Source organism: Vigna angularis, chromosome 7 (genome assembly GCF_016808095.1).
Source record: "Vigna angularis cultivar LongXiaoDou No.4 chromosome 7, ASM1680809v1, whole genome shotgun sequence".
Taxonomy (NCBI): domain Eukaryota; kingdom Viridiplantae; phylum Streptophyta; class Magnoliopsida; order Fabales; family Fabaceae; genus Vigna; species Vigna angularis.
The window spans coordinates 30,969,183-30,996,212 of NC_068976.1; the positions used below are offsets into that span (position 1 = coordinate 30,969,183).

At 30.4% G+C, this 27,030-nt stretch overlaps 1 protein-coding gene across 1 annotated transcript; it reads right to left on the minus strand.

The window, feature by feature from the left end:
* Window positions 1–7,450: 7,450 nt before the first annotated feature.
* Window positions 7,451–10,167, minus strand: LOC108337566 (gibberellin 2-beta-dioxygenase 6). Its single transcript, XM_017574123.2, has 3 exons — window positions 9,596–10,167; window positions 8,638–8,962; window positions 7,451–7,777 (listed from the first exon to the last, which is right to left on the minus strand). The coding sequence occupies exons 1-3, from the start codon at window positions 10,054–10,056 to the stop codon at window positions 7,541–7,543; spliced, it is 1,023 nt and encodes a 340-aa protein (XP_017429612.1). The 5' UTR covers window positions 10,057–10,167; the 3' UTR covers window positions 7,451–7,540.
* Between the last annotated feature and the right edge of the window lie 16,863 nt (window positions 10,168–27,030).

Sequence of the window (27,030 nt, forward strand, 5' to 3'; positions counted from 1 at the left end):
AACAAGTGAAATCATCTTTCCATTCGAAAAATGTTGTTTCTAGTTTAAAACCCTTAGAACTTTTGCACATGGATTTATTTGGTCCCTCTAGGATAAAAAGTTTTGGAGGAAATTATTATGCTTTAGTTATTGTGGATGATTATTCAAGATATACTTGGACTTTCTTTCTTACTCTTAAAAGTGAAGCTTTCAAAGAATTTAAAAAGTTTGCAAATTTAGTTCAAAATGAAAAGGACTTGAAAATAAAGGCTATTAGAAGTGACCATGGAGGTGAATTTCAAAATGAATCTTTTGAAACTTTTTGTGAAGAATATGGCATTTCTCATAACTTTTCTGCACCTAGAACTCCTCAACAAAATGGAGTTGTAGAAAGAAAGAATAGATCCTTAGAGGAACTTGCTAGAACTATGTTAAATGAATATAGTGTTCCTAAACAATTTTGGGCTGATGCTGTGAGTACTGCATGTTATGTATTGAATAGAATGCTTATTAGGCCAATTTTGAAATGTACTCCTTATGAACTTTTTAAAGGTAGAAAACCAAATGTTTCACATTTAAGAATTTTTGGATGCAAATGTTTTGTCTTAAATAATGGAAAACAAAATTTAGGAAAATTTGATTCCAAATCCGATGAAGCTATTTTTCTAGGATATTCTCTAACTAGCAAAGCTTATAGAGTTTTTAATCGGAAAACACTTGAAATAGAAGAATCTGTGCATGTTGTCTTTGATGAAATTATGGACCTTGAGGTAAAACCTCTTGAGTCAGATGAATCAGATGCAGGTGAAAATGAAGACTTGCAAAAGACAACCAATGAAGAGAAAATGAATAATCCTCAAGATGATGAAGATCTAAACAAAATATGGCAACAACCTAGAGGATTATCATTGGACAACATCATTGGCGACATATCAAAAGGGGTAAACACTAGAAGAAATTTAGTTAATTTTTGTATGAATGTAGCTTTTGTGTCGCAGATTGAACCTAAGAACATTAAGGAAGCTCTTCAAGATGAACAATGGTGTATAGCAATGCAAGAAGAACTCAACCAGTTTGAAAGAAATCAAGTTTGGGAATTGATTCCTAGAGAAGATACTCATCAAGTAATTGGAACAAAATGGGTATTTAGAAACAAACTGGATGAAGATGGAAACATCACCAAGAATAAAGCTAGGCTTGTGGCTCAAGGATATAGTCAAGAAGAAGGTATAGATTATGATGAGACATATGCTCCAGTTGCCAGGTTAGAGGCAATACGCCTACTTCTTGCTTATGCATCTATAATGAAATTTAAATTATTTCAAATGGATGTTAAAAGTGCATTTCTAAATGGTTTTATAAAAGAAGATGTGTATGTTGAACAACCACCCGGTTTTGAAGATTTTAAATTTCCAAATCACATCTATAAATTAAAGAAAGCACTTTATGGTTTAAAACAAGCACCTAGATCTTGGTATGAAAGACTTAGCAATTTTCTTTTAGAAAATGATTTCAATAGAGGAAAAGTTGATTCCACTTTGTTTATTAAGAAAGTCGGAAAACATATTTTGATTATTCAAGTATATGTTGATGATATTATTTTTGGATCAACTAATAAATCTCTTTGTGAGGAATTTTCTAAGACTATGCAGGGTGAATTTGAAATGTCTATGATGGGAGAATTAACATTCTTCCTTGGCCTTCAAATTAAGCAAATGAAAGAAGGTACGTTCATTTCTCAAACTAAGTATTGTAGAGAAATTCTTAAGAAGTTTGAAATGGACAAAGCAAAGGAAGCATCTACTCCTATGGGAACCTCTTGCTATCTTGACAAAGATGAGTCAGGTAAAGAGGTAAATCAAACTAAATATAGATGTATGATAGGTTCTTTGCTATATCTCACTGCTAGTCGACCAGATATTATGCAAAGTGTTTGTGTGTGTGCTAGGTATCAATCTAGTCCTAGAGAATCTCACCTTACTGCAGTTAAAAGAATATTGAAATATCTTAAGGGAACTGCATCCTTTGGTTTATGGTATCCATCTGGAACGGAACCTAGTCTTGTAGGATTTTCAGATGCTGATTATGGAGGTTGTAAGATAGATAGAAAAAGCACTAGTGGAACATGTCATCTTCTAGGTAGCTCCTTAGTTTCTTGGCATTCTAAGAAACAAGCCTGTGTAGCCTTATCTACCACTGAGGCTGAATATATTGCTGCGAGAAATTGCTGTGCACAAATCTTATGGATGAAACAGCAATTAGAAGATTATGACATTCACTTAGATCATATACCACTTAAGTGTGATAATACAAGTGCAATAAACCTTACAAAGAATCCCATAATGCACTCTAGAACCAAGCACATTGAGATTAGGCATCACTTTCTTAGAGATCATGTGCAAAAAGGAGATTGTGAAATAGAGTATATTGATACCCAACACCAATTAGCTGATATTTTCACCAAAGCATTGCCTAAAGATAGATTCTATGAGCTTAGAAGAGACCTAGGGATATTAAAAACATGTCGGAAATTGAAGAGCAGAACAATTTGCTGATTTTCAAATTTGTTTATTTATAGTTAGAAAACCTTTAAATTTGCTCAATACCTTCGATATTTTTTTGCTCAGCAAGTTATCTTGAGTGGCAGTCTCGCTTAATGACAATCTAGATCATCTAGCGAAAGCTAAACTATGACCTCTTTGCTTTTTATCTTGGCTCAAAAGAACTTCAAGCGAGACCCTCGCTCACCCAAACCAAATTTTAAAAGGCTCACCCTAGCAAAAAGAAATGCTAAGAGCTCATTGGAACAATTTTTTTCATTTGTGTCCAATGACTTTGAGGTCTCATCCGATGATTATGCATAATTCGAAAAATATGTTTAGGTGTAATAGATTGTTCATTTGGTTTATCTGAACCATTTTGTTCATTTCCTATAACCAAATAGTTTTAGTTCAATGCAAAACTAGTTCAAACAATCCAAGTAACAATACTTACAAGACAGGTAAATTTATTTAAATTATGTAGTTCAATTCAGTTAAAGCCAACACAAGCAAATCACTCTCACAAACTCATTTCAATATCACAATATATTCTTCATCATAAAAAATTTAAACAAATAGTATTCTTAAATTTTACTACCCTTACTTCAAAATAATGTATCTAAAACTAAAACTCTATTTCTAAATAGTCCAAGACACTCTCAACTAGAGATCTATTGCAAAAGTTTCAAACAAGACAAACTCAGTATAAAATAGATTGAGTTGAAAGGATCACTTTTTTTTTCTCTTGTCTTTACTTTAATAATTAAAACATAATTAAAATTTGAGAAGAAGAAATTAATGGAATAAATAAAAACTTACTCTGAAAAAACAGATCAACGTGAAATGATCCTTAAACCTCGAAATAGAGGAGTATTTGAAAAGAAAATTGAGTGAAGAGGCTAGAATAAAATATGGCTTTGAAGAAGGAATGGAATGGAAAAAGATATAAGCATACGCTGCATAGAACATTTCCCTTCTCTCCTTTTATTCTATTATAATATTATTATATTTGTATTCATTTTGACCATGTTAAACTTAGGCCCAAAAGAAGGTGAAGACTCACAATGTATGAGTGAGGGTACATTAGATCGAAAAAGATTAAAAAAAACCAAGAATACAAATTGCAACGGAGGAATACTGCAGTCAAATGAAGATTGCATGATCATCTTTCAATGGAGATTTATTATATCTTCAAATGTATAATATTATAACTTTTATTTTAGATATGTTGCAATTCTTTCACATTCATTAAAATCACGCCAGTTAAACACATTGGATCAATATAATTAAATTTCTAAAACTATATTAAAGGAATCATTTGATTTTTTTTAATGACTGAAATAAATGAGTTCTATGAGTTTATAGACATTAGATTCATAAAATATTTCGACATAACCTTTCAAACTACTTTTTACCAAAAATAATAAAAAATATGCAAAAAAACTGATAAATGGCATAAAACTTTGGAAAAAACAAAGAAAAGCTTTTTAAGATATCAATAAGAAATTACCAGGAAAAATTAAAGATTTAAAATAAAACCATAAATTCTGATAAAAATATTTTGGGTTAAATATGTTTTTAGTCCCTAAACTATTGGTCGTTTCTGGTTTTCGTCCCTCTTTTAAAGTAAGGTACAATTTGGTCCTCATTCTTTTCGAAACGTTCGTTTTAGTCCTCGAAAACTAAACACTGTTTAAAAATTTGGTCCTCATTTAGCAAGAAATGAGGACTAAAACCAAAATTCCGAGAACTAAAACAAACGTTTCGAAAAGAATGAGGACCAAATTGTACCTTACTTTGAAAGAGGGACGAAAACCAGAAACGGCCAATAATTTAGGGACTAAAAACATATTTAACCCAAATATTTTTTATTTATTTTTTATTTGTTATTTTCTCGCTTTAGCCATTATAGTTTTTTCTAGTAGAAAGTATATATTTTGGTATATCTTGATAGTCTCCACTATAAGTACTTTATCGAAGAATACTTTGCGTAACTTCTCTTTATATATTCACGATTGATCATTATCAATTGAGATCTTTAGCCTATTTTTCAACTTTCTATAGAACAAAAAACATTAATAAATAAACTTTAATTTCAATTTAATCTCATTAAAACCAATTTATAAAATGAAATAACAGAAATACTGTAAGAACCTGGAAAATAAAGTAATAGAATAGATAAGTGGATTAAAATAATGAGACAAGCTTTTTAGTTTTAAAATAATAGTATAATATAGATATAACTTACTAAAGCTCAGTTCATTAAATCACTTCATCTCTCTAAAACATCTGTTCTCTACTCATTCTCTACCTTCTCTCTAGAATTCCTTCTCACTCAAGAGGTGCCCAGACGTCCATGGTGTTGAAGGCTTTGTAACTGACCGATCAATTTCTCGATTCCAGCGGGTAAGCTGTTCTTCTCTTTCTCTCTGCTGTTTTCAAACCTGGACCAGGCAATCTCTACTTATTGCATGTGTTTTGGGTGTTCTCCCGTCCATTCTCTATCAAATTTTAGCTCTAAGAGTTGTTCTTGGTCACCAATTGGTGATTTGTAGGGTCCTGTTGAGTTCCCTTGCGGTGCAAGGTACTGCAGAGATAATCCGGCGAGCGAGGCTGTGAATCTCTGAGGTAAGGGGAGTTAGATTTCTAATTGAATTGATGGTTTGATAAGTGTGTGTATTGATTTCTGCATATAGTTGTTGTTTGAGCTGAAATGTAGTTTTTGTGTAAGTGAATTATGTATGCTTTGATTGTCAAATGATGAAACTGTGAAATGTGGTTCGTGGGCTGATTTAGATGTGAGGTAAATCTGTAATTTAGTAAGTTAGAGGTTTGTATTCTGTTGTAGTAGTTGTTAGAGATAAAGTTCAGTGTATTGGTGGTGGGTTTAGGTCATTTAAAGGAAGTGAGATGGTGAAATTGAGAATTAGAGGTCAGTAGCTCTTTTGGTCTGTTTAGGCATTGTAGGTAAGTCATTTGTGACTGTTATGAGTCTTCTAAATGGTCAGAAACGTGTGCAAAGTGTTAGATTTTGATTTGGGTCCTTAAGTGGTGAAATTGAGTGTTTTGAAGTAGAAATGGGTTCATAATCTCTTTTTATTGGTGGTAGGCATGTTTAGAATCACTTAGACAAGTCTAATTAGGTGTATAATACAATCTAGGAGTGTTAGAAGTTGAGGAAAATAGTTAGAATATGTATTTGGTGTTTCAGTTGCATAAATCTGCAGATTATGCAGACTCGCTGTGCGAGTAGTTTCGCATAGCGAGTCACTATGATAGGGTGCTCTCTGCCAAGGGCATTTGCACAGCGAGTTGGTGCGCTGTGCAGATGACGTGAGAGGTTGCTCTCTGTTTGTTTATTCGAATAGCGAATTGGGCGTTGTGCGAATGGTTGGGATGGGTTGCTCTATGTCTAGTGATTCACATGGCGAATCAAGGTGCTATGTGCCTGCTAGTGGTCTGGGGTTAATTCTAATTTTATTCGAATAGCGAAAGGGACGGCATAGCGAGTGGTTTGGGAGGGTTGGTCTCTGTTTGGGGTTCTCGCATAACGACCTGGGTCCGCTATGCGATAGGTTGAGGTCTGGTACCTCTGCGAGTTAATTCGCATAGCGAGACAAATCGCTGTGCGAGTGACTCTTGGTCTCGCCTTGCGAATTGGGTGCATAGAGCGAATGATGGTAAGCAGGTTTCTCTCTTTTGCTATTTTATGGGATGAAATTCTATTAAATGTTGATATATCGGGTGAAGTGTGGTTAAGGTGTATGGTAGTATATAAATATGTATGATTATGATTGAAATTACAATCAAAAGTATGTGATTCAAGGGGGTGATTGTAAGATCAGTATAGAATCTCTTGGTGAGATTCCAGGTTGTTTAGAGTAATTGCAGGGAGCTTAGTCTTGGGGGTTTTCCTGAAACTCCAATGGTCTTTCATTCTCAAGTAGAGAGGATTGAACCATGTGGTGAGGAGTAACAGGAGATCTTAGTCTTGAGGGCTTCCAGTATGCCTCAAGGCCCGTAATAGACTAACCTCGTGTGGGTGGCAGGGTGAAACCGTTTGGCAATGACTTTGCAAAGTAGTAGAAGCCACCATGAGTGCATAACCCGCCATAGCTCGGCAATTATTCCAAGTCCGGACGAGTCAAGTTTAGAATTTAGCATATTAGGATGTTTGACCAGTATGATGTGCTTGATTGAACTCTACATGTCTTATGTTATTATAATTATATGATCTTTGTTTACCTAGCTCACCCTTACTCTTGTGTTTGTATGTTGTACATGTGATGTTTTCCTTTTGCAATGATCATCCATTTGGATGTGAGCAGAGATGGATGAGGTTCCTCTGGAGCAAGCATTGGAGGGCGATGACACTGCTGTCTAGTTTTAGATTTGATCTTGTAGTTGCCTGTTATCTTTTGAAATACTCTATTGTAGATAAAGTTTTAAATTGTATAGCCATTTTGGATGACTGTAAGATTAACTCCTTATCTGCAAGTCTTTAACTGTTCTATCATATTATGATGTTGACTACTATTTATATAATTTTTACTATATATTTTGGGTTGTTACAAACACAATACATTAAAAATTAATAAATATCGTATAAATATAATTTAATACAATAATAAAAAATAAATTTTAAGTCTAATTCAATATTATAAAATTAATATAATTAATTTTATAAAAAAAATAAATCTAATTCAATATTATTAATTTTATATTTAATTGACCTAATACTTCTAATAGCATGCAATCCTCTATATTGTTTTTTCACATATATTTGGTATTTTATAATGATTTCGTTAATTTTCTTTTAGATTCAATTCTTCGATGTAACTTTTCTATAAAACATAGTTAATAAAAAAATTAAATTAAACTACTCCAATCTACTTATATTTTTCAATATATTTGTTTTATGTAATAACATGAGAAAATAAAGTAAAATATATTTGAAAGAAATTGTTTATAAGTAATATTTTAATAACAATAAATGAATTCAACAAAATGTGTTGATTGTTTTAATTCAAAGGATGAGGAGTGTGTTGAAACCTTGGAAGGCCAACTTTGTGACCGACAGTTTTGATGTCTTGTTGAACTTTTGCCCTAAATTCTTTGTAAGTGAAGGGTCTGTACTTGGAACTCTCAATCTGGAGGTCTTCATTAGGGAACACAAAATAGCATAGTGAGATCCTTTCTCTCTCATTGTTTAGCTTCACTCTGTGCGTCACACTTTTGTATTTGTCATCACTTATTGCCTAAACAAAAACATTATCCCTTATAATACCAATAAATAATACACATAAATATCATTTATGATATATCTATTGTTTCATGATATTATTTTAAAATATTTCTGTAATAAAAAATGACATTAATTAGTCTTTGCTTTGTCAATAATTTCTTTATTATTATTAGGAATTTAAAAACTATTATATGACTATAAGAAAATTATTAAACAATAATTAATTTTAAAGACATAAAGTAATTAATTATTATATTGACTAATTTAGATATTTTCGAGATTTTAATTACTATTAATATTTAAATTAATGTTTGAGTTAAAAATTAATTTATAATTTTATTTGTTTAATTATAAATTTAGATTTTATATTTAGACTTTTGATCTGTTATTGGTTTAATTGAGTTTCTATTTTATGTAATGTATAGAAGTATCACATGTTAAAATATAAGAAAATCTATATCATTTTTTATCTTGAAATCTTTTTGATTTTGACATTAAAATAAAATTATCTAAATTTTGACATGGGATAAATTTTGGCACATAATATTTTCAAAAAGTGTCAAAATAAATTTAATGAAAAAAAGTCACCATAAATATATTTTAAAAAATAAAAACTTCATTGGATTTTTTCTAAAAAAACTATAGACTCAATTTAGAAAAAATTAAACATTAAGACATAAATGAATCAAATATCTAAATATAAAGAATAAGTTATTAATTAAACCTAATTTTATTTTAACTGCATCCTTTTTATTCTTTAAATAGTTTAAATAACATAAAAGGAAAGAAAAAAATATTAACCCATTTTAAGATTAAAAGGATATAAATGCATAAAGAATTAAAAAACTAAATTATATAATAATAAAATTTGACCTGCATCATGTCTCCAAGGTTGACGATGAGTGTGTTGGAAACGGGTTTAACAGTGAGCCATCGATGATCTTTGAGGAGGTCAAGTCCACTCACTTCATTTTCTTGGCTCAATATAGACAATACAGAGCTATCTGTGTGCACCTCCATGCCCAAACCAAGGTTAGAGTTTGAGCACTTTGGATAACGATAAATACGCATAATTCCTGTGCTTTCTGCTACGTAAGAACTTGATGCTTCAATGTTCAGGTCAAGGTTATTCACCATAGCTTCGAATAATTTTCTACCAATTCTGCTCAAATGTTCTCCATATTCCACCACCGAATCTCTTCCCAACCACAACATGCCAAAATACATATCAGACAAAACATCATCATATTCCAAAATTTATATAAAACAATAATTTTTAATATTTGAAATACATATAAAAGTTTAAATAAAATATATACTCAAACTGAAATTTTAATAGTTTACTAATAACCATTAGAAATAAAAGTTCATATATGTAAAACAAATTTGATAATTTATTACCTTTTTTTTTATTGAACCAGTTTTTTCACCGATTTAACCTTGCAGCATAACCAAAAATTTGGCTACAAAACATGATTTTTTTTATCAGCTTGGTTACAAAAGAACAACATGAAACAGAAAGTAAAAACTGTTTCATGATTGAATGAACACTGATATGAGGAAAATGGGTGCTTTTTACGACAAGAGGCTAAGTATCATGTGTAGAGAACGAGGATAAATTCTGATGGGACCTAGATTTGATAGTTAAAAACTGTAGCATGCATGGCTCTTATTACAGAGTAAAATATCCCCGAATACTTAACTTTTTTGCTGTAAATTAAAAACTTTGAATATGTGAAAGAAGGAACATGAACCGATCTAAATCATCACCTACTAACATCGTTTATCCACATTGCAAACGAGGGAGAAAGAAGAGAATGAAGTCGTTTACCTGAAAGAGTGAAGCTGAGGAAGTTGAGGTTGAAATTGGGAGAGTTGAGGCAGAGGCATGTTGAAACCTTCGACCCAATTGATGTTTTGAGGGGCAGTTGTTAGGGGTGCCCCAGAGGAAGTAAGGGCAGGGGTGCCCCAAAAGTAAGTCACAGGGTTGGCACCATTACATGAGGCTTGTTTGGACTCAAAGGAAAGAGAGAAGAGTTGTTTGGCTTGGTCTTGAAGTTGGGTCAATAGGGTTGATGGAACTCCATGGTTAACCAAACGGAACAACCCCCAATGCTTGCAAGCCTCTTCAAGGACCTTCTGCATATTCATGTCATGGCTTAAGCGTTCAAGATCTATGACTGGTAGTGGATCCGGATCCGACTCCTGGATCGGGTCGCCGCCGTCTGCAGGGTGCTGGCGGGGGTGGCTAAGGTGGCGGAGAATGGGAGGGTAGGACTCCAAGTTGTTCATTTTCTTAGTTTATAGGTAAAGGGAGATGGGAATAGAGATCATGAAAAGCAAGTTTGTTCAGAGAGAATCACTTTTGGAGAATTCTAGATCTGTTTTGCTACATAATTATACAATGTATGGGGATAAAATATTATAAGAGAGTGTCTGAGAAAAACTTTTCAAGTGATATCGATTAGTGCGAGAAGTGTAAATATGAGCACGTTAAAATTATTGAGTTTGATTGTGTGTTTTAATTTAGAACTTTATGTGAATTTTTTCCTATTTAATCAAAGATAATGCGATGTTTGTAATTAAGTATCGAGTATATAATATAAATGATTATATTTTACGATAAAAAAACCTTTAGTTTTTATTCAATTTTTTGTTTCTTATATTAATTGACAACTTCACATAAGATTAGTTGTATTATATCCATATATACCTGATTTCTTTAAGGAAAATCTCTAGGTTTAATTAATTACTTAAAAAAATCAGTTAAGTTATTTTAAAGGGATAAGAAGAAATTAAAATTCATTAACCTCTCTAAATAGTATTTGAATAAGCAATTTTAAGGCATGGATTTTTATATTTTTATGAAAACTAATATATAGGTTTATGTTAGTTTGTGTGTTTATTAGAAGAGAATTAGAGATGGAAGAAAAAATAATAAATACTTTTAAGTTTATAATTAAATTTTAAATAAAATCAATCTTAAAAATAATTTATATGTTTAGAAAGTCAATATGATTATAAAAATAGTAGACTTTGTAAAAGTATAGAGGATAAAACATGTGTAAAAATATAGTAGATTTATTAAAAGTAAATAGGAATATAGAAATATGTAAAGTTGACTTAGTAAAAATATAAATTAGTGTATGAATAGATTTATGTATGTGAATTATGGATGGGAATTCAAGTGAGACTAAATTTCACATTGGATAAAAATGAGAAAGTGGAGCACCATATAAAGGTGAAGACCCATTAACCCACACTCTCTTAAGATTTTGGGTACATAGTGATGTTAATCCCTTATGTGGTTGGTTTCAAAGCGTTAGTCCCCATACATGGTCATACGAATTTGCAAATAGTCACCCAGGCTTGATCACTGTGACCCCCTTTGTGAGGAGGCACCCCATCTCCCGAAGTTACGAGACTATATTTTGTCGAGTTCCTTAAAGAGAGTTTAAGGTTTTGGATAAAGAGAGATAAATGTGAATTCTTAGACTCACTAGTATATCTCATTTAATATTTTTTGTTATACTCATCTAATCAATATATGGACAGACTCGTTTAATGTGTATTGCTAGACTTGTGTAATGTTTTTTGTTATACTCATTTAATCAATGTATGAATAGACTCATCCAATGTGCATTGCAAGATTCATCTAAGTAGTAAATGAACATACTTGTTTAATGTTTATTAATATATATGTCTGATAAGTGTGAAAAAGAGTTGTTTTTACACTTATAAATGATCTCAATATAGTAATTATTCATGTTATTACTCAGTGAAAAGTTGTAATAGGAAGTAGATTGTTATGTAAATTATTGTACAGGAAAGAGTGTATAATTTGGAGTCTGTCAACCAATTCTCGCATAGCGTAAGCCAAAATTTGCACAGTCAGAAAAAGGAAATTCGCATAGTGCACCAGTACCTGTGCGTTGAGCGAATAACAGCAGTTGAAGTGGAACAGTTAAAGGAAATTCGCACAATGCACACACACCTGTGTGCTGAGCGAACTAATTAAGTTAAGTGGCTTAAAAAGACGTGACAGAAAGGCATAAACCATCTTCTGACATACGAACAAAGCCAGAAAAATACTAGAGAACTCAGGAGACGATCAGGAGACCTTTCAAGACATCAAGACTTCACTTTCTGCAAGGAATTGCTGTAAAGAGTACGTTTGAGATGTCTAGGATAGGCTAAATTTTCTGTTCATTGGAATTGGTTGTATGACGATACATTAATGTAAATTTCCTGTACAATATATGTTTATGTTCTTGTTCTTTTCTTGACTTGCTTTTGATTATACAAAAATATAATTCTCTTTAAAAGTTCTTTTGTACTGGGAAGTATTTTTAGAACCAGAAATGTGAGTAAAGAAACTAAAAGTAACTACGCTAGGAATAGCTTATGTGCTTTTGGTCATTCTCAACATCTGAATTTAATGCAAAATTATCTGCTGAATTAATTAAGGAATTAAAAATTCAATAGATAATTTTAGAACTTGTTTTAAGGAATTAAACCAAGATACTCTTATGTGAATGCTTGAACAAAGAATATATGTTGTCCAGGATTTTACTGTAATGTTAGTCAAAGACCAATTCTAGTGATCTTTTATCATATTTTTCAATCTTAATTTTTTTACGTTGTTAATTTCATGCCAATTTCCAAATTGAAATGACCAATGTTATCATTAGTAATTGATTTTGATAAATAATTTTAATTGAATAACGTGGCTTAAATTCCCTTGGGAGAACGATACTTTACTTATTCACTATATTACTTGTAACGATTTGGTATACTTACCAAAAAGTTATCAAGTTTTTGGCGCCGTTGCCGGAGAATTTGATTATTCTTGTTATTTCAATTATTCATTGTTTATCAATTTCAATTCTGTTCCATTATCTGTAAATCCATTGTTTTTAATTTTTGTATATCTGTATATATATATATATATTGTGTTTTGTTTTTGTTGTTATTTCTTTGGGTTGATCAATTGAGATTGTTGTTCTGCATGAGAAGTGGAACGAAATCTGAAAATTTATTGTTTGATTCTGAGATTGAGAGAACAACCCGTAGGAATAACAGTAGACGTATGAGAGAGAATCGAAAAAAAAAAAGCTAGAGAAGCTAGCTTGTCTGCTACTTCCAACACTTTTTCTTCATCTGATCAAGAGGATAAGGATATGGAGGGACATAATGATGATGAACAACCAAGAGTTAGGTGTACATTGGAAGATTATGCTTCTGTGTTTGTACCTACATCTTTCAACAGTATAGCCCGACCTGTGGTGAATGTTGCTCATATGGAAATGAAGCCAGCATTGATTCACCTTGTTCAAAGTAATCAGTTTACAGAACTGTCACACGAAAATCCCTACGATCATCTGACAACTTTTAATGAGATTTGTAACACTGTAAAAATTTTACATGTGCCAGATGAAGAAATCAGACTGAGTCTCTTTCCCTTCTCATTGGCTGGAAATGCCAAGCTTTGGCTAAATTCTTTTCCTGAGGGAAGTATGACTGTTTGGGAGGACGTTGTGGCAAAATTTTTGAATAAATATTTCCCCCAATCCAAGATAAATAAAGGCAAACAGGAAATATCCTCCTTTCAACAAGAGCCTGAAGAGTCATTAAGTCAAACTTGGGATAGGTTCAAGGGGTTGTTAAGAAAGACTCCAATTCATGGGTTTGACGTTCCTACTCAATTAAACATTTTCTTAGGAGGTTTAAAATCTCACACAAAGCTTATTCTAGATGCCTCAGCTAGAGGTAACATTAGGTGGAAGACACCTGATGAGGCACATGAAATAATTGAAAATATGGCATCTAGTGATAACGATGTCCAAAGTGAGAGAGTGCAAACCCAAAAGAAATGCATGTTTGAATTGCAATCCCAAGATGCCTTGTTAGCCCAAAATAAAATTAGGACTCAACAACTTGAGTCTCTGATGAAAAAGTTGTCACAATTACCAAAGGAACTTCAAACTGTATCTCAGGCACAACATCATCAAACTGTGCAAGGTTGTGAACTGTGTGGTGGAGAGCACCAAAATGGATAGGGTGCTATTCAGACCAATGCAAAGGAAGAGGTAAATTACATGGGAAATCAAGGTCGTCCAGGCAATTTTGGAAATTATAATCAAGGATGGAGACCTCATCCTAGCTTGGGTTAGGCTAATTCTAGTAGACCACCACAACAACAGTTTCAACAACAACCTAATCTTTCTGATAGGACATCCAAACTGGAAGAAACTCTTCAACAATTCATACAAATGTCCATATCAAATCAAAAGAGCACAGACGCTTCTATCAGAAATTTGGAGACACAAATGGGTCAACTTGAAAAGAAGCTTGAGGAGACATCTGAAAATAAATTTGTGGCTAATAATGAAGTTCACCCCAAGGAGGAATGTAATGTCATAATAACGAGAAGTGGAAAAGAAGTGGGGGTTTGATTACAAGGAGAAGCCAACAAATAAAGAGATTCAAGCACAAGAAGAGGATGATCAAAAGAAGGTAATTGAAGAAGAAGAAAGTAGAGACAAGAAGGAAGATGGAAGAAAAAAGAGAAAGTGTTGGTGAAGCAATTTCCTTATCTTAAAAATACTTCATTGAAGGATAAGGAAAGACAAATGGATCGGTTCAAGAAGATATTTAATCAACTTGAGATTACTTTGCCCTTGACTGAAGCACAACAACAAATTCCTGCTTATGCAAAATATGTGAAGCATCTCCTCAGTAAAAAGTAGAAGTATTTAGATGAGAAAACAATTGAAGTGCAGGAAAATTGCAGTGCAATTATGTAGTAATCTCTACCTCCAAAATTCAAAGATCCAGGGAGTTTCACTATCCCCTACACCATTGGAAATCATGATATAGGGAAGGCTCTTGTCGACTTAGGGGCTAGCATCAATTTGATGCCCCTATCTATGCTCAAAAAGATTGGTGACCTTGAAGTCAAGTCAACAAGAATGATCTTGCAAATGGAAGATAGGTCCATTAAGCATCCCTATGGTGTAGTGGAAGATGTTGTGATTAAAGTTGATAAACTAAAATTTCCTATTGATTTTGTAGTAATGGGAATGGAGGAGGGTATAGATATACCTCTCATTCTTGGAAGACCTTTCATGAAGACAGCTAAGGTTGTCATTCATGTTGATGATGGAACTGTGAAATTAAAAGACCAAGATGAAGAGGTGACATTTAATGTCTTTAAAGATGTGAAGCAAAGTCAAGAGGAAAAGACTAGTTCCAAAGTAAAAGATGAAGTTTTAGCAATTACTAGTCTTCCAAGGCAAGTTGCCAAGTTGGCCAAAAATAATCTTATTTGTTTCAATCCCAAAGTGAAGGAAAGAAATGAATATAAGGAGGAGCAAAGAGTTCACCAACAATCTAATGTGAAAAGTGATAAACTCAAACCTGGCAAACCTGTGAATCTTAAGAACATGTTATGGGTCATCAAGGACATAAAGGCAAATGGAGTACTCGAAATTGAGGCTCTATATTCAAGAAGAATTAAGTTGGTGACAAGAAGTTACTCAAAAAATGTTGGTGTCATGAAAAGAAGAAGCACACCAACATCAAGAATCCAACTTAACCATGTAATGTCTAGGTCAAGCTAATGACGTTAAACAAGCGCTTACTAGGAGGCACTCTAGCACATGTTTGTATATATGTGTTATTGATTTTGTTTCTGTAATTGTTGAGTTTGAGTGTGGAGAGGAGGACTAGAAGAAGCTTATATGTGTTTTTGTGACGCTTCAGTCGTAGAGCGCAGAGCTGAAGTGCACTCAGCGACCAGAGTATTTTAGAAAGCAGTGGTTTGCTCGCACAACGCATTCCATGCGCTCTGCGTCAGAAAAAAAAATGATTTCTTACTGTATTGAGATTCGCACAGCGCACCACATGCGCTTTACGGCTCAAAATTTAATTTTCTCTTTGTAAGGTGATTCGCATAGCGCATTGGAATAGCAAAGCGAGAAAAATCACTAAAGCAAACTGGGAGAAATTAAGTGATTAATTCGCATAGCGCAAAATGTGAGAGAGGATTCTATGTGTTCATTCGCACAACGCACAACATCTGGTGCGCTAAGCGAAAGTTGTTTCTTTTAAGCTAAAAAAAAGGAGCTCTCTATCAAAATATTTGCTTTGCGATATTTTACGCAGAACGAGAATCAATGTGAGAGAGAGTTCTGTATATTAATTCGCACAGCGCACAGTTGAGGTGCGCTCTGCGAAAATTGTTCAAAACAAATAATTAAAAAAGAAAAAGAAAAATTAAAAGTGCTCATTCGCATAGCACACAGCCTGTGATGCGCTAAGCGAATGTTGTTCTTAAAAAAAAAAAAAACTGGTTTATTCGCTTAGCACATAGCTCCGGTGCGCTTAGTGAATATTATGCAGATGACTTCTTCTAAGACCACCCCAAGGTCTTCTTTAAGAGCACAACCTGTTGAGGCAGAGGAAGAAAACCTTGTTTTAAACTATGATCAGCATAGATTCTCTTTTGAATTTGCGACACCCCTTCTATGGCCTGAGGGCAGGCCTAAGTCCAGGTGGGGGAGTTCCTATGCGGAGGATGATGATAATGAGCATGATGAGGAGCCCGATCCCAGGTAGAGTCACGAGACACAGGAGAGCCAGTGGAGATCCAGACCAGATGGGTCTTGGTAGAGCTGATGGGCAGAGACTCCTATGTTTATGTTTATTGTCATTTTGTATTTGAATTTAGTTGTTACTATGTGGAACTTTGTTTAGTTTATTTATGTGTGTGGTTGTAAAGACAATGATGTTTTGATTTAATGATTATTCATTATCTGACTAAGTTATGTGATTCTTGAGGATGATGACTTGTATGTTTGTGGTTGTTGTGCTTCAGAATTTTTATCTGTATGTATGAATATGACCAGATTTATGAGTGTTGAGAGCACATATTGATTGAGAGATATTGAGTTATCTAGATATGGAATTGGCTTTAGCATGATTTTGATTCTACATACATATACACACTTTTTGGTTAAGAATGAAAAAGGCCCTGTTTGTTATTGATTATACAACTACTTGGCTAGATAGCCAACCTTGAGACACTGTGCTACGTTTGCAAATCCTCTTTGAGCCTTGATTTATTTCTTTCACCTTGAGCCTATTGTGTTATCATACCTTACACCTTATAAGAGAACATGTACAATGATTTAAATGAGGCTAAGGTTGAATTCAAGTTTGGGGGAAGAAAAGATCAATAATAAAAAAAAAGAAAAAAATGATAAAAAGGATGCTCAAATTGAAAAAGAAGGTTGAGCTATGAAAGAAAATGGTATGTGATGAATGATATATTTTGGGATTTGAGTACTAGATTGGGAATTGAAGTTGTTCTCTTCTTAATAGGTGTCTTTGAATCCAAGAAAAACCATGATTCTTTTTCTAGCTAAGCCAAGCCTTAACCTGAAAAGACCTTTGGACTTAACCAATAGTGTGTGAAGTGTGTGAATCAAATGAAATGCAAAAGCTGATGAATTTCTATGTCAATTCTATTGTCATGTGAGGACAAACACTTGAGTGTGAGTAATGATAAATGTTGATTTGGTTGTTCATATTCTATGCATAGGTTCTTTTGTGAGTGATGCACCATGTCATACTTGTTTGAAATCTTTGGGAATGCATGTGATTATTCTGATGTGCAGAGTCATTTTATCAAAATGTCAAATGTCTGTTGTGATGTTTATTTTCTTATGTGATTTCTTGAGGGCATGAAATAGTTCAAGTTTGGGGGAGTTGATAAGTGTGAAAAATAGTTGTTTTTACACTTATAAATGATCTCAATACAGTAATTATTCATGTTATTACTCAGTGAAAAATTGTAATAGGAAGTAGATTGTTATATAAATTATTGTACAGGAAAGAGTGTATAATTTGGAGTCTGTCAGCCAATTCTCGCATAGCGTAAGCCAAAATTCGCATAGTCAGAAAAAGGAAATTCGCATAGCGCACCAGAACCTGTGCGTTGAGCGAATAACAGCAGTTGAAGTGAAGCAGTTAAAGGAAATTTGCATAGTGCACACACACCTGTGCCCTGAGTGAATTAATTAAGTTAAGTGGCTTAAAAAGACGTGACAGAAAGGCATAAACCATCTTCTGACACACGAACAAAGCCATAAAAATACTGGAGAACTCAGGAGACGATCAGGAGACCTTTCAAGACATCAAGACTTCACTTTCTGCAAGGAATTGTTGTAAAGAGTACGTTTGAGATGTCTAGGATAGGCTAAATTTTCTGTTCATTGGAATTGGTTGTATGACGATACATTAATGTAAATTTCTTGTACAATATATGTTTATGTTCTTGTTCTTTTCTTGACTTGCTTTTGATTATACGGAAGTATAATTCTCTTTAAAAGTTCTTTTGTACTAGGAAGTATTTTTAGAACCAGAAACGTGAGAAAAGAAACTAAAAGTAACTACGCTAGGAATAGCTTCTATGCTTTTGGTCATTCTCAACATCTGAATTTAATTCAAAATTATCTGTTGAAGGAATTAAGGAATTAATAATTCAATAGATAATTTTAGAACTTGTTTTAAGGAATCAAACCAAGATACTCTTATGTGAATGCTTGAACAGAGAATATATGTTGTCTAGGATTTTACTGTAATGTTAGTCAAAGACCAATTCTAGTGATCTTTTATCATATTTTTCAATCTTAATTTTTTTTACGTTGTTAATTTCATGTCAATTTCCAAATTGAAATGACCAATGTTATCATTAGTAATTGATTTTGATAAATAATTTTAATTGAATAACGTGACTCAAATTCCCTTGAGAGAACGATACTTTACTTATTCACTATATTACTTGTAACGATTTGGTATACTTACCAAAAAGTTACTAATGTCTGATTTATTTGTTGAAAGATTTGTCTAATGTATATTGCTAGCGTCATCTATTAAATATTAATGACTCGTCTAATATGTATTGTTAGACTGGTTTAATCAATATTTTGACAATCTTGTATAATGTTTCTTTGTTTTGCTCATCTAATCAATGTATTTCTAGACTTGTTTGATAATTTTTGTTACACTCTTCTAATCAATGTATGAAATAACTTGTCTAATATTTTTTTGTTATACTCATTTAATTATTGTATGAATAATCTCGTGTAATTTTTTTGCTATATTCTTCTAATCAATGTATGGAAAGATTTGTCTGATGTGTATTGTTAGACTCGTCTAATCAATACATTGATAAACTCACATAATATGTATTGCTAGACTTGTTTAATCAGTATAAGAATACATTCGTATAATGTGTATTGCTAGACTCATCTAATAAGTATATATTCAGACTCATGTAATGTGTATTGCAAGACTCGTCTAATTAGTGAGTTGACAAACTTGTCTAATGTTAATAAACTCGTCTAGTTTGTTTATAGACAAACTTGTCTAATGATTATTGTTAGACTTGTATAATCAATGTATAAACATATTCATCTAGTGTTTATAGCTAGAATCGTTTAAATAATGTATGGATATGATCGTCCAATTAGTGTATATGCAGACTCATTTAATTGTATTGCAAGACTTGTTTAACCAATGAATAGATAAATTCATCTATTGTGTATTAATAGACTCGTATGATTTGTGTATGGACAAACAAACTTGTGCAAGTATATTTTCAGACTTGTCTTATTAGTGCAAGTCAAACTCATTTAATATTTGTTGCTAGACTTATTTAATTACTGTAAGGATAGACTCCTTTAATGGGTAGTCATTGACATGTCTAATCAATGTGAAATAATTCATCTAATACTTTTTACTATACTTGTTTAGTAATTGTATGGACAAATGCATCTAATATATATTGTTAAACCTGTCTAATCACTGCATCGACAAACTCGTTTAATATTTTTTTTATACTCATCTAATCAATGTGTGGAATGTCTCATATAATGATTTTTTATTATACTCATCTAATTAATGATGAACAAACTCTTTTATTGTGTATTATTAGACTCCTCTAATCAATGTATATACAAACTTATCTAATATGTATATCGGTAAACTGATATAGATGTTTTGTTATATTTCTCTAGTATGTGTTGCTAGACTTGTCTAATCAATACATGTCTAATATATATTTGTAGACTCAAGTAATGATTGTATAAATACATTAATGATATATTTTAAAACGATTAATTTGTTATTTTTAGTTTTTTGTCTCGATTTTACTAAAGTCTATAAGCTTTACATTTTCAAGTTAAAAATAATAATAAATTATTCAAATAATATAAAACAAAATTTATAATATTAAGAAGTAATTTTATTATTACAAATATCTAATTTAAACCTTTGGAATAAATTATTAAGTACAATGGTTTAATTTATTCTCTTACAAATATAATTAGTTAAAACTTTATATCAATTTTTATGTACGTACTAAAAATATGAAAAATATTCAACAATAAAAATATTTATATTATAAATTAAGATAATAAAAGATAAATGTGATTTGTTTAAAATAAGACAAAATAAATTGGTATGTACCTTATTTTTATTTTGGTTTAAAATAAAATACAAAATAAATTTAGAGTGTTTAAAATAAATTTGGTTTCTTATTTTTATTTTGGTTTGAAATGAATTACAAAATAAATTTAGAATGTTTAATATAAATATGAGATAAAAGAAAATGTTCATTTTATCTTTATATTTATTTAAAAAAGGTTGATATTGGTCTAACATCAAGATAAATTCAAATAATGTCACTTATGCAAGTTTATTTATCATTTTGCTTGCAAATTTTGAAAATGACCTACTCTAAGGACTTCCTAAGTGAAAAATGTAGCAAAATTTCAAAATTTTAATGGGTACGTGAATGAAATCACAAATAAATACAATGATAAGAGTTGAGAAATTTAAATGTAGTCCAAACCTATCACATTGAGTCATGAATTGCGTCTTGATAAGTTAATTGGGACTCGAGATAGTGGCATACAATGTATCGGGAAAAGCAAAGCAAAGCAGATCGAAGATAAATTATAGAAAAATATGGTTGATATTTTGTGAAGTGTAAAAACACAGGTGACAAAACAGCCTTCACAAATCCCTGTATTAATTATTATATATGCCCAAATCATAGGTGCACTTATATTAGTTGTTCTTCTTCTTCAACCCAACCCGTGAAACTAGGGTGGCAAAAAATCCACTTTTCTTTATCCCATTCATTTTTCTCCAATCCAATTTATTTAAAATTCATTTTATTACAATTTCAATCCACTTAAAATCCATTTTATTAAATTTAGATTTCAATTTTATCCATATTTTATAATTTTTAACTGGATATCCATTCTTTCAATTATGATGTTCAATAAAAAATCTAAATATTCAATCTAAATTTTAGTTGAATTAGATTGAAAGTCGAGATGAACTTACTTAGATAAAATATTAAGATTGACCAGTCCAGTTCAAACACAAGGTTAAACTTAATCGATTCAGGTTGAAGGTTAAGTTAGGATTGACCTAGAGTGGAGGTCGAGACGATTTATATTTTGACTAAAGGATGAAACTAGTTGACTCTGTTCAAAGATCAAGAAGGATCGATGTGAATTGAAGATCAAGATGGACAAACATGGGCTAAAGGTCAAGAAGGGCTACTCCAGGTCAAAGGTTGATCAAAGGTCGGTTAAAATGGTTTAACCAAATTTTGACCTCATCGACCTTAACCAATATTTTTCCAAATTTGTTTAAGTCAGGAATTGCTAAAATACGATCGAATTCAACCAACTAGACTCTAATCAAAATTCAGCTGAATTTTACAGAATTATTCTTTTAAAAAAAATTCACCAAAGTTGACCTCATCCAAATTTTGGTAGAATTTTGAATTTACAGAATTAGCTCTTTAAGTAAAATTCGTCCAAGCTAACCTCATCCAAAATTTGGTTGAATTTTGTCAGGTCGTCCCAATCAAAATTTGGTCAAATTTAATTGAGTTGACCTGACAAAAAGTTGGTTGAGTTAGGCTTGACAAAAATTTGGTCGATTCAACTTTGTTGGAAATTTGATCGAATTCAACAAAGTCAACTCTGACAACAACTAAACGGAGGCGACTCCAACTAAAATTCGGCCAAATTTGATCGAGTCGACCCCAACCAAAAGGTCTAACTAGCTTACATGGACATGAGATTGAGATGGATTGGATTTGATCGAAGGTTGAGACATATTGACCTAGGTCGAAAGGTGAAATAGTTTGACCTAGATTGAGTTAAGAGTTCAGACTGGTTGGACCGTTCAAAATTAACAATGACACAAGTTTTAGAAAGTTCATTTTAAATTTCTTTTATAAAAATTGGATTTTAGATTTTAAACTTGATCTTTGGATTTGAATTTTAAAAATATCCAAACTAGTTATGCAAAAAAATAGATTTTGATTCAAATCCTAATCCAATTATTTGGATCTAAAATGCATCTGAATTTGATCTTTAAAAATTCAATTCAACTCTTACCTGACACCAATGAAATTGCTCAAACTTTAAAAACAAAAAGAAACCTAGGAACTTTATAATTGTGCTTTTTTTTTTTGGATTGAATTACTAGGGATAGCAATTAGTTGTTTTTTTTTTAAATGTGATTTCTAAAAACAAGAACGATCAATGAACTTAGTGAAAGATATAATTATTAGAGCATTTTATATTTTAAGGCAGGAAAATGACAAAGGGAGAAAGCCCTTAAAGCCCAACGCTGATAAGATAGTTATGGGCACAAAAGCTAGGGAACAGAAAAAGAGTGTTGCTCCCTCCACCACCACCAATTGCTCCCTGCACTACCCTATACCCAATTTATCTTTGATATAAAACGGATGTCAACATCTGTTTCACCACCCCATACCCAATTTTATTCAACGGATGTGCTCCATCCGTTGACGGATGTGCCCTCATCTGTCAACGGATGTGCCCACATCCGTTTAAGTATTTTTTTTTTAGTTTTTTAAATATTATATTTTAATTAATTTATAAATTAATTTAATTTTTTATATTTTTATAATATATTACGATAACTAATTTTATTTTATTTAATTAAATAATTATTATTAATTTAACTAAATAATATTTATATATTAATTTAAAATATATAAATTAATAAACTAAAAAAAATTACTCCCACAATGGATGTGGCACATCCATTTCATTTATAATATTTATATTATAATAATTAATTAAATAATAATATATAAATTAAATTAATAATAATTATTTTATTAAATAAAATAAAATTAATTTATATATAATTATATAATAAATTTAAAATAAAATAAAATAATATTTATATATTAATTTAAAATATATAAATTAATAAACTAAACAAGAACTAGTACATCCATTTAACTAATAATAATATAAAAAACATTATAATAATTAATTAAATAATAATATATAAATTAAATTAATGATAATTATTTTATTTAATAAAATAAAATTAATTTATATATAATTATATAATAAATTTAAAATAAAATTCAATAATATTTATAGATTAATTTTAAATATATAAATTAATAAACTAAGAAAAAAAAACTACGGTTTGGCTACATAAGATGTGCACATCCGTTTAACTAATAATAATATAAAAAATATTATAATAATTAATTAAATAATAATATATAAATTAAATTAATAATAATTATTTTATTAAATAAAATAAAATTAACTTATATATAATTATATAACAAAATTTAAAATAAAATAAAATAATATTTATAGATTAATTTAAAATATTTAAATTAATAAACTAAGAAAAAAAACTACGGATGTGGTCCATCCGTTTACTTAATAATATAAAAAATATTAAATTAATAAACGAAAAACTAAGAAAAAAACTTGAACGGATGTAGCATATCTGTTAACGAATGTGACATATCCGTCAAAGTATTTTTTCTTTAACGAGTGTCGACATCCGTTGAAGAAAAAATGTGGAGGTGTAGGATATTTTAAAATATAAAGGGTAGTTTTAGAATTTTCAAAAATTGTGGTGATGTAGGGATGGTGCAGAGAATAACCCTCACAGAAAAATGCTACCTCATGGGCCAACTCAAAGGATATAACACATTAATGGAGTTTTTTCTCTTATGCACCCTTAAGTAGGATTTTGCATCTTACACCCAATCAAATTTCTCTCTTCACCGTATCAAAAAACAACTTTCATTTTTTTTACATAATAAAAAGGGGTGATTGCTTTTAGAAAAAAAAAATCCCAAAATTGTTTACTGTGATCATGAAAATAGATTCCTTAGGTGATAGGGTGTTGGTAGAAATGTGATAGGATGCAGGAAGCAATATCCCTACAAGTAGAGCTGTCAAAATAAAATGGATCACAATTCGCGGGTCAATCCAGCCCATCACGGGTTTGAGCCGGGTTAAATTTGAAAAAATTATATTTTTTTATCTGGGTCAGATTTCAATCCAGCTCATTTAAACCCGGCTCATGCACGTTAAACCCGTGGTGAGCCGGGTTAGTCCACCAACCTACCTACCTAATTTTATTTTATCAAAATTTAATTTTAATTTTATAAAAAAATATTTATTATTTTATTTTTACTTGAAAAAATTATTTAAGTTCCTTATTTTCAAAATTAATTAAACATTCAGTTGGGAGTGAAATTTATTTAGATTTGAATAATAGAAAGTTTCTATAAATTTTTTTTATTAAAAAAAATGTAATTAAGTGAGCTAGTGAATCAACCCGTTTATCCACCAACCGTGATGGATTGGGTCGGGTTCGAATTTTTTTGGCTTACTAATAACTGAGTCGGATTGAGTTGGCTTACTAAGTGACCAACCCGTGGTGGGTCAGGTCGTATCGGATAGGATGACGTTTTAACAGCTCTACGCATAAGTATATTACATGAACAGTGTAACAGAAGTGTAAAATCTAGAAAATACTAAGAGTAAAAGTATATTTTATAAGTGAAACTTGAATATTTTATTTATTAGTAAGAGAGAAGAGAAATTTGTAATAAAATACATTTAATTTTTGTGAGAGAAAAATGTATCATATATTTGAAGTCGAGTAAGGTCATAATGTGTGTGTGATGTGACATAGTTATTTTTTTAAAAAGGAAAATTTTAATTGTATGATTATAGAACGTGTGCTAAATGATGATTCTGAAAGAAATTATCTTAAATTTTGAAAAAATTATTTAGAAGAAGTTTATAAACGAATTATACACTTATATAATCATATGTTAAATGTGAGATGATTAGTAAAGCAATTAATGTAACTTCAAAATAGAACCATTAAAAAAATAGCATCCTAAATAACTAATATAGGGTGAGAGATTTCAAAAAGTGTGGTTTGAATAATGTATTATACATTAAAATGAAACATCTTTTAGAATGATAATTTTAATTTTGAGATAATAGTCAATGACAATCTACAATAATAATATTGAGAATAGTGTAAAATTAGTCCAACATAATTAGTGTTTTGAATAGAATAAATTAAATACATTAAATTTGATTTGCTTTACTTTTATATCGTTTTATATCTTAAATACATTATTTGGATAAGCTAATTTTTCTTTTTTGTTAGGATTTCAATTCCTACTAAATACAAAAACTAATTTTAATATTAAATAATATTTACTAATAATAAAAAATCAATTGATGATAATTTTCTTAGTTGAAATCTACAAGGGTTAATTTTGCAAAATCATTGAAATTTTAGTTGAAAATTTCAAAATCATCAATAAAAATTATTATAAATATAAACTAAAAAAGAATTATGTGTAGCCTAGTTAACATTTTGGCAAAAATAATTTTAACCATAATGACTAAAATAATCTAGAATAATATTAGTTACAAAATATCTTTGGCCAAATTATTGTAAATGTGACACCTAGAACATGTTTTATAAAAATGATAGTAGTTTTAAAATGGTAATACTCAATTGTTTTAATAATAAAAAACTTTAGTATAAATAAAATTGTTTTGGATCAAGCAAGTGGTGACTACATATTGAGTACTTCTTCTAAATAATTTTATAAAGATTATATTTGTTTCTCATAGATAATTTTTTATATTGTTTAATTTTTTATGTCAAATATGAAAATTTATAAAGCACATTAGCTCTTTCTTGTTTTTGTATGTGTTTGTGTTTTTCTTTTTCTTTTTATAACGATGGTCGCTTGTGAATACGTGAGGAGAGAAAATTACACTTAAAAAAATAACTTGAATAAGAGATAGATTAATAGAAACCTTTAATAGGAATTGATTTTTAGTTATTTTTTTAAATAGTATGCAATTGAAGATTGTAATGTAATTTGAATGTTGAACTTAAACTTTTGAATTATTTTTCAATACATACTTTGGATTGTATATTTCTAACATGATTTTAGACTTAATAATTGTATTATATATAGTTTAAATTAAGGGATTATTGAGTGTTTAGGATGTTACATATTCCTCAAATTAAACTTAAACACAAATGTCAATGTTCAAAACATTATTTTTAAAATATAGAAATGTATAATTTCGTAACGTTCGAAAAAAGTTTTTTAATAAATCAATTTATCTCAAAACCAACCAAGAAACTTAAGCAATGTGGAAACAATGACCAAAGATATAATGTTTATCAAATAGATATATTGTTGTTTTCATATTTACTATTAGAATATTGAATAAAGAAATACAATCTTCAATATATAGGCATTTTAGATGTTAAAAATGACAGACACTTCCTTTAAATGAGAAATGTCAATGATACCAAATATTGTGTAATGACTCATAACTTTTTTTATTGTTATTTATAATTTTTCATGTATTATTGAATATGACTATATTTTTTTACTAATTATTTCATTAATACCATATATATATATTTTTTACTTTTAATTCTTGTATAATATGTCTTTTTAAGGCAAGATGAATCGTTAATATTTAAGTTTTTTCTTTTAACTACAATCACTCCTTTTTCTTTTATATTAAGGACTCACATTTAAGACTCATAACTTTTTTTTTTTAAATTTCTGCCAGTTTTTTTTTTAAAGGTTACAAGAACCAGAGGAGGTTTGGTCTAATGGAGAAAATAAGTAATTCACAAAAAGTGATAAATTGAAATTAATTGAAGAATAATCCGCGTTCAATCTAATTATATTTCGAAGAAAATTTTGTAAAAATAATACGTGAAAGGAAACAAAATAGATAAACAAAAGTTAAGAAAAAGCACATGAGGAAAATGATTGGATTGGAGGGATAAAAAGCTGTGCAGAAGCACGTTTGAGTGGCC